This window comes from Agelaius phoeniceus (assembly GCF_051311805.1).
Source record: "Agelaius phoeniceus isolate bAgePho1 chromosome W unlocalized genomic scaffold, bAgePho1.hap1 SUPER_W_unloc_2, whole genome shotgun sequence".
In the NCBI taxonomy this organism is placed as follows: domain Eukaryota; kingdom Metazoa; phylum Chordata; class Aves; order Passeriformes; family Icteridae; genus Agelaius; species Agelaius phoeniceus.
In genome coordinates this window covers 7,886,071-7,895,369 of record NW_027509867.1, presented here as the reverse complement: position 1 = coordinate 7,895,369, position 9,299 = coordinate 7,886,071, and the positions used below count along the sequence as shown (strand labels likewise).

The window sequence follows — 9,299 nt, the reverse complement described above, 5'->3', positions numbered from 1 at the left end:
GATGAATCCAACAAGGTGAGGTTTAACAAATCCAAAGGCCAGGCCCTGATATTTGGCCCCAGTGCTACAGGCTGGGGACAGAGTGGCTGGAGAGCAGCCAGGCAGAAAGGGACCTGCAGGGACTGATGGACAGCAGGCTGGACATGAGGCAGCAGTGTGCCCAGGTGGCCAAGAAGGCCAATGGCTCCTGGCCTGGATCAGGAATGGTGTGGCCAGCAGGAGCAGAGCTGCTGTGCCAGCAGTGATCTGCCCCCAGCTCTGCACACAGACATTGCTGCTGCAGCTCCAGAGAAGGCAACAAAAGGGAATCTCTGCAGAAAACTTTGCTGGGACATCCTTTAGTTCCTTTAAACCCTCCAAGAGTGCAGCCCCTCATTGACACAGTCTATGGCCACAGGATAGGTGGAGGGAAACAAAATGAGAAATGGAACAATAAATGACATTTTTTTGTGGACAAGATTAAAAACCTAAAAGAAAAAGAGAAAGAATCTCCAAAATGAAGCCAACTAGGAGTATCAAAGATGACTTTTATTACAAGTGATTTGCAGAAATTGGCCAGAAGTTGAATGTTTCCGAAACCATGCAGTCATCAGTCTCCACACTGCAGCCTTGAGCTCCTGGTTCCTCAGGCTGTAGAAGAGGGGGTTCAGGGCTGGAGGCACCACCGAGTACAGAACTGACAGGGCCAGATCCAGGGATGGGGAGGACATGGAGGGAGGCTTCAGGTAGGTAAATATGCCAGTGCTGACAAGGAGAGAGATCACAGCCAGGTGAGGGAGGCAGGTGGAAAAGGCTTTGTGCCGTCCCTGCTCAGAGGGGATCCTCAGCACAGCCCTGAAGATCTGCACATAAGAGAAAACAATGAACACAAAACAACCAAAACCTAAAGAGGCACTGAGAGCAATGAGTCCCAATTCCTTGAGGTTTGAGTGTGAGCAGGAGAGCTTGAGGATCTGTGGGATTTCACAGAAGAACTGGCCCAGGGCATTGCCCTTGCAAAGGGGCAGGGAAAATGTATTGGCTGTGTGCATGAGAGCATTGAGAAAGGCACTGGCCCAGGCAGCTGCTGCCATGTGGGCACAAGCTCTGCTGCCCAGGAGGGTCCCGTAGTGCAGGGGTTTGCAGATGGACACGTAGCGGTCGTAGCACATGGTGGTCAGGAGGAAATACTCTGATCCAAGGAAGAACAGAAAGAAAAAGACTTGGGCGGCACATGCAGTGTAGGAGATGTTGCTGGTGTCCCAGAGGGAATTGTGCATGGCTTTGGGGACAGTGGTGCAGATGGAGCCCAGGTCAGCGAGGGCCAGGTTGAGCAGGAAGAAGAACATGGGCGTGTGCAGGTGGTGGCCGCAGGCTACGGCGCTGATGATGAGGCCGTTGCCCAGGAGGGCAGCCAGGGAGATGCCCAGCAAGAGGCAGAAGTGCAGGAGCTGCAGCTGCCGCGTGTCTGCCAATGCCAGCAGGAGGAAGTGCCTGATGGAGCTGCTGTTGGACATTTGCTGGGGCTGCACATGGGCACCTGTTTGTGGAGAAAGGGACAGTGAAGAGTTAGAGGAGATAGCTGCACCCAAAATCAAAGCCTTTTTCCATACACCTACCATGGAACACACATAGATACACTTCTGTTTTTAAGAATTCTGGTGTTTACTTTAAAGCTTCCCCATACCTCTGCTGGTGTTCTTGAATATCAGAAACCCTCAGCATTTCTGCTGCCCTTAGGGAATAGAGAGCATGTTCTGAGAGGCAAAGTGATAAGTGGAGAGCTAGTGGACATTGCCTGTCATTCTGACCTGTTCAGAATTTCGCTGGGCTTTAACCTTTGCCAGTTGGAGGGTGATCACCTCCCCATGTTTCCCTTTAAAATTCCCCCAGGTACTGCTTAGAGCAGATGTTTCCACCACAGCCCAGCTCCACATTTGTAGCCAAGGACTCACTTTGCTCATTTCACCAGCCCAGCAGCATTTTCAGTGTCACAACACCTCTGCCTTTCCCCATCAATCTCATAACTCAGAGATGCTCTAGGACAGGTTTGCACCCTGGATTGAAGCTCCCAGCTTGGACTGAAATATCAGGGAGACTTCCAAGTGTCCTTCTGATGGCATTGGATGAAGGGAGATGCAGCTCCTTCCCTGGCTTCACTGACAGCATTGCCCAGAGCTGGGCCCTGGGGACAGCGTCACCCTGAGCCAGCTGTGCCCCCTGCCAGAGCCCCCAGGGCCAGGCAGCTGCTCCCAGCCCTGTGCTCTGCAGAGGGAACTGGGCCCGGGGCTGCAGAGCTGCCCCACGGCTCTGCTGCAGCTCTGCCTGCACAGGAGGGGCTGCACGCCTTGGAGCCCCGGCCCTGAGGGCAGAGGCTTGGCTGGGCCACAGGAGGGAGGGGGCTTTTTCAGAGGGAGGGGCTGCACTGCAGGGGCTCCTGTGGGCATCTCTAAACTCTCCCTGCCACAGCATTGCTGGGCTTTGTTTTCTCTCATTGCCTGATCTTCTCTCTGCTTCCTGCAGATTTCCCTCCTGCAGGTGTTTCCCTGTGCCTGATCTCTCCCTGCCAGCACTCACAGACCCCAAATCTCTGTGCACTCTCCTTGGCCCTACAGAACCCTGCCTGTTTGCAGGGCACTGGCTGGGGGCAGGTTCTGTTTGCAGCTTGGAGAAAGGAGAGCTCAGACTGAGCCTGATGGCTCCAGCAAAGGTGATGCTGCTGCTGTCCATGGGCAGAGTGGCTGAAAGCACATTAGGGATCTCCTGTGAGCCTATTGATCACTAAAAGTAACAGTTTGGGTGTCTTGGGAACTTTTAAAATGTCATAATTAATAATTCATAAGCAAAATTTACCAGGTCAGATATTACAGGCAATTGTCAAAATTTATAATCATCCTGTAATATTTATCACCACCTCCCTACCATTCTTCAGTAGCAGGAAACTGAATACAAAGTCTTAAGAAATTTCTTACATTTTATCAAAATCCTAGTCTTGGAAATATTCTATGACTGATCAGAACCCCTCAGCATGTCAGAGCTCCATGAGCATTTCACATCCCCTGCACCAGAAATACCCAGAGTTGCACTCAAAGGCTCTGCAGGCATTGGGATGTTCCAGCTTGAGGAGATGGCTCCAGGAGCTGCAGCTGCATTGTCCTGCAGCCAGAGGTTCCTGTGCCAAGGGCTGGCAGTGATTGTGCCCCAGGCACTTCTCAGCCCCTTCCCAGCCCTGACTGATTGAAGCTCTCTGTGCCTCTGTGCTGTGCCTGGGCTGGCTGCAGGCAGTGCCCCAGCCCTGCTGGGCTGGCAGAAGAGCTGCTCATCCAGAGAAATGTGCTTTTGAAGCTCTTCTTGGTGACCAGGAGCTGCCTCTGGGCCAGGAGCCCAGCCCAGCTCAGCAGCACAGACACAGCACAAGGACTTTAATCAGCCTCTGGGGCTTTGTGCTCAGGCCCTGAACATCAGTCCCTGAGAGGGAGCTGAAGAAACCTCTCCAGAACTCCAAGGCAGAATCCAACTCCAAAGTTGCTTGGACTTTTAATGGGTCCCACTGAGGGACACGACTGAGCAAGTGTCCCCAGGCCCCAGGCAGAGCAGAGAACTGCAGGCAGTGATGACAGGTGGGGACAAAGAGAAGCCAAGTCTTGGTGCCCTGGGCCACTGCAGGGTCTGTGCCAGCAAGGGCTGGGAGGAGACACCTTGTGCTGAGGCCCTGGGGCCTCCTGGCACAGCCCCAGCCAGGCTGGGCACTGTCAGCCCCTTGTGCTGCCCTCAGCATCCCCCCCTAGCCCACATCCCAGTGGCCTCAAGGATCTGCTGCAAGGAGTCCCTGGGGAGCCTTGCTCAGCAATGGCCCTGGGGGCTCCTTCATGCTCCCTGCAGGGACTGCAGGTTTTTCAAAGGACTTTGGCTTTGGCTTTTGCCTTGGAGTCTCTGAGAGGTTTGTGCAATCAAGGCCTCCAATTATCTGCTGTAATTAGTCCCTGGAGAGGCTTTGTCAGTAACAACATTCAGTGGGGCTCATTAATGCTTCTGAGTACTCTGGTTATTTGAAGGTACTTGGTGTTTCCCTTTTGATAGAGACTCTATGAGAAAGATTGTGCAGTCACAGCTCCCAATTATCTGCTGTAATTAGTCCCTTGAGAGCCTTTATCAGTAATGACACTCAGTGGACTCATTAATGCTTCAAGGTACTTCAGTTATTTTAAGGTATTTGGTGTTGCCCTTTTGATACAGACTCTGAGAGAGGTTTGTGTAATCATGATCTCAATTATCTGCTTTAATGAGTCCCTTGAGAGCTTTGTACTGACACTCAGTGGGGCTCATTAATACTTTGAGATACTCAAGGTTTTTAAGGTACTTTGGATGTTCCTTTCCACTCTGAATCTCTGAGAGGTGTTTTTTCCAATTCTGGTCTCCAGTTCTCCCCTCCAAGGAGTCCATGAGGAGCCTGTTTTGGGGATGGACCTCAGAGGGACCCATTCATGCTTTGAGATACTTCGGGGTTTTTCCTCTGACTTTGACTCCTGGAAAGGTTTGTGCAATCTCCTCTCAGGCCCTGAGGTTCAAGGGCTCAGCTTGAAATGCACCACGGGGCTCATTAGGATCAAGTAAGTTCTGACAAACCATGGTTCTGCCTTGATTTCCCTCTGCTCTTGTGCAGTTCATTAGGAAAATTTCCTTTTACAGTTATTGAGAAATATTTCAAAGAGCTTCTAAGAAATATGTATTCCTATCCTAAAGTGCCTTTATTGCTGTTCTTATTATACAAGAGGTGATTGCAGCATTCTGTGATTAATATTGATCCAGTGTCTCTCCTAAGGAGTACTGGCCAGGTCAGACAAGTTTTTCCTTGAGAGCTGACCCAGTGTGAATAACCTTGCCCCACATTCCCCAACCCCATGGGAGAAACAATTTTCACTTTCAAAAATTTAACTGCTTTTTTAAGACCTTATCAAAATACAACAGAAGCCTGAATAAAGAAAAGAATACAGCACTGGGAGCAAAGGATTCAGTCAGTTTGTAGGTCCCCAAGAGAGGGGCTTCAGTCCCAGCAATGGTTCATCCTGGCCGCACTTGGCACCAACAGCTTTCTTTGGCAGTGTGAGAACAGGGATGTTGTGCCACTGAGGGAACAAAAGCAGTTCCCAGGGCTGCTCCTACAGAAAGCAGGAGCTGGTTGGGCAGCAGCAGTGCCTGGGGCAAAGATTTCAGGCTACCAACCCTTCATGCACTATAGCGTACCCTGATACCCTGTGCCCCTTTATTACCTGTGAAGATCCATTGATGTACAATCGTTTTCCACCTTCAAGTGGTTAATCTGTTAGGTCCTCTCTTCCTTTAGTTTGATGTTTTATAACCTCTAGGCAATTATGTATTAGTTCCTCATCTGCTTCTCCATACAAAAACTGGGCAGGGTTGAGTTGGTTACTCACAATTAGCTCTAAACCATTATCTATTAAGATGGCTTCATACTTTAGCATTTGGGAATCAATGAGCCATTCCTCAGCATTTTGGCTTAAGATACTCCTTTCTGAGTTTGGGATATATATCTTCAATTTTCCCCCAAAGGGTAAGTTTTTGCTTTCTGCTATGAGTAGGGCAGTCACTGCCACAGCCTGAATGCAGGTTGGCCACCCCCGGCTGACAGTCTAGCAGTTTTGATAAATAGGCCACTGGTTTCCTCCCCAATCCTGGGCTAACACTCCATGTGCTACCCCTTTTTCTATATCTATATGAACCTCATGGAGCAAAGGGTCCATTGTGACACTGTGGAACCAAGGAGACAGTTGTTGGCAGCCTTACAAATTTATTGGTATTAGTTAGGGTGAGTTGAGGGTTATCTTTTATAGTGCTAATTTGGAATTGGAGAATACTACAGCAAATAGCAGTGTTGACCTCCTTATCAAATGTACATGGCAAAGCGTTAAGGGACACCTATTATCGTAGAAAATTGTACTAAGTAAAATAATTTACTTGTTTCTAGAAAAGGGAGGAATGAAACAGGGGATTGGAAATTTAACTCAGGGTAGAAACCAATTTTTTACTTTTTTGTTTAGTCTTTTAACTTGCATGCTCGCCAAAAGGCCTGCAGAGAGAGAACAAAGGAGACTCAAGGCAACTCAGAAAATATTGTATTTGATTTGCAGGGTGCCCAGATGAAGAAAGGAATGATGAATCTGCCTCCATGTCCTCAGAAGGCTAATTTATTATTTTAAGATACTATATTATATTCAAGAATAGTATAGGAAACTATACTAAAGAATACAGAAAGGATACTTACAGAAGGCTAAAAAGATAATAATGAAAACTCATGACTCTTTCCAGAGCTCCAACACAGCTTGACCCTGATTGGTCAATAAGTCAAAACAAATCACATGAAACCAATGAAACAGTCACCTGTTGGATAAACAATCTCCAAACACATTCCAAAGCAGCAAAACACAGGAGAAGCAAATCAGATAATTATTGTTTTCCTTTTCCTCCGAGGCTTCTCAGCTTCCCCGGAGGAAAATCCTGGGCCAAGGGATTTTTCAGAAAATGTGAATGTGGCAAGAAAGTAATGCTGGAGATAAGAAGAGGCTCCCTGCTGATCTTGAGACTGAAGCAAACAGAAAAACTGAATCTGGGTTATAAACACCACATTACAACTACATGACTGAAGAACTGCACAGGCTCATAAAATTGATAAGTTAAATACATATGCATATTTTTAATGCAAATGCACAGATTAGGGGATAAAGTAGACTCGGGAATTTTCAGGGGTGCTCATGTCCTTGGGGAGCATGTCCAGCAATGAAATAAATCATACCAGCTTTACATCTTTTGCAAGTTGAGGAGTTTTTTTCCACAAATCACCCACCACTCCCCACTGGGTTGCTTTGAGCCAATCATCTGCTCCTCTGGTCAGCTACACCACTTAGACCAATTCAGGCAGTGAGAGAATTCAACCAGTTTAACTAGATAAACCAATTAAACTCGTTCAATTAGATGAACCAGTTAAACCGGTTGAACCAGTTATAAACTTATTGTGGAACCATTTACATAATTTAAAACATTTAGACAGCTGAGTTAGATCTGGTAAAATAGATTAGATTAAATTACTTAAATTAGAGAAATCAATTAAACAAGTTACATTAGACAATTCAGCCAGTTAAACCAGTTACACCAGCTGAAGGTGCCAGGCCCTGGAGGACTTTGCCCCAGATTCACCACCAGGAAGTTGGTTCCATTTTATCACCAGGAAGTTGTAATTTAGGATTTTTCCAGCCAGGGGAGGGATTTCCCTGCCCCAGGACATTCCCAACACCAGCGGAGACCCAGAAGGTGCTCAGAGGGGGAGACCACAGGGAAGGTCAGGGGCTGGGGTGGAGATTCTGGATCCAGGATCTCCCTGAATCCAAGGAGTGCTGAGGAGAGCCCGGGACTGAGGAAACCCCGGAGCTGAGGAGAAGATTTCAGTGCTGAGGAGACCCTGGATCCGAAGAGACACTGAATCTGAGGAGATTCCAGATCTGAAGAGATTCCAGATTCAAGAATTTCCCAGAGACAGGAACAAGATTCCAGAGCTGAGAAGATTCTGAATCCAAGGAGACCCCAGAGCTGCGGAAAAGATCCTGGATTCAGGAAGAAGATTCTGGAACAGAGAGAATCTGGAGCTGAGGAGGAGACCTTGGAGTGAGAAGATTACGGATTCAAGGAGACCCCAGAGCTGAGAAAATTCTGTCTCCAAGGTCACGATCCCAGATCCGAGGAAACCCCAGACTGGAGGAATAGATTCTGTCCCCCTGGAGCGGCCAATCGCGTGGCAAGATGTGGAATTTCCTGGAGAGGGCTGTGGAGATCCAGATATCCAACAGCACCCGGAATGTCACCCTGGAGAACCCCAGGTGAGGGGAAGGCATGGGAGGACCCCTGGGTATGTGGTGGTTTTAGTTTGAAATTGGGTGGAAAAGCTAATTGTGTGTTGTGGTTTAGGTTTGCTAATTAAGGATTTTTTTAATTTGAAGTTTTTTTGGCTGATGTACTAAAGAATGTGGTAGGTTTGGTGTTGGCTAATTACTGATACATTTAGTTTTTGTTGTGAGATAGGATTAGGAGAAAGATAAAGTAGGTTTAAAACTTTAAGAAGGTATAAAGCAAATTTTATTAGAAGTAATTAGAAGCAAAAAAGTAGTAAGAATTAAAAGAAACCTTTTAGAGCACTTTGCTTCTCACAACTTTTCTTCCTCACTGATAATGTAAAGAAATTACACTTAAGATTTTTAGTTAGTTTACGACTTTTAAAATAGTTTACTGAGGGAGAGAAGTCTTTTCTTTTAAGGTTATGGAGACTTTTTTATAAGAGGAAAGGAAACAGGGTTTTTTGTGGTTCTTAATTGGTTACGAACAACAGTTCTTTGTGGAATTTTGCTATGATGAAATTTTTCTTATTGTTATAAGCACTTTCATAGCTTATTGATGGGTTATATTGATTTATGATGATTGTTTTAAAGATGAGTTGTTTAAAAGCAAAAATTCTCTTTATTGTCTATTTTTAAAATTACTTTTATTTTTGAGAATAGAGATTTTCTTTTTTTTTTTGGAAGCATAGGACTACTCTTTTTTTCTGTTTAAACTTTTTATGGAATTACAGCTATTTTAACATTTGTTTATTTTAGTATGGAGACTTTTGTTTGATATTAATTTGAACACATCTCTTTATAGTTTTATGGGCTATAAGGAAAAAGAGTCTTTTCTCTATAGCTTATAAGAGGATTTTAGCTCTAAAAAACAAGGCATTTCTTTTTCTTTCTTAATTGGGACTTCTTCTACACTGACTTTGATGACTTTATGCTGTTTTTTTACATGTTTGTATTTTGGGGTTTTTTCTCATTTGAGGGAGGATTGAGGCACTGAAAGGGTTAACATTACATTTGAATTTGACTCCATGTCCTCAGAAGGCTGATTTATTATTTTATGATATTATATTATCTCAGAATCTCTGCTGGTCACAGTGACCCTGAGATGTGTTAGAAAGTCTCTTTTCCCAGCCCTGTAGTTGAAGAAGGAGTCAGAACTCTTCTATTCCTGTTCTTAAGGTTGTTTATTGGTGTTTTTATCTATAAAATTCTTTTTTTGCCTCGCTGAGCTCTGTCTGGCAGGTCGGGCTGAGGCACCCTGCCCATCCTTAGGGTGGTATTATCTTTTTATACTAAAAACTACGTGTACACTATTTACAATAACTTTTCAATACTTATCACCTATGTTAGACAGTGGGTTTTTACTCTAAACTAATCTAAAAATGCCAACATCACTTTAAAGATGGAGGAAGAAGGAAA

General features: G+C 45.8%; 1 protein-coding gene across 1 annotated transcript; it reads right to left on the bottom strand.

Annotated features, from left to right (window-relative positions):
• Positions 1 to 515: 515 nt before the first annotated feature.
• LOC143692698 (olfactory receptor 14J1-like) lies at positions 516 to 1,496 on the bottom strand. Its single transcript, XM_077172941.1, has one exon. It carries the CDS (start codon positions 1,494 to 1,496, stop codon positions 516 to 518), a length of 981 nt encoding a protein of 326 aa, XP_077029056.1.
• Between the last annotated feature and the right edge of the window lie 7,803 nt (positions 1,497 to 9,299).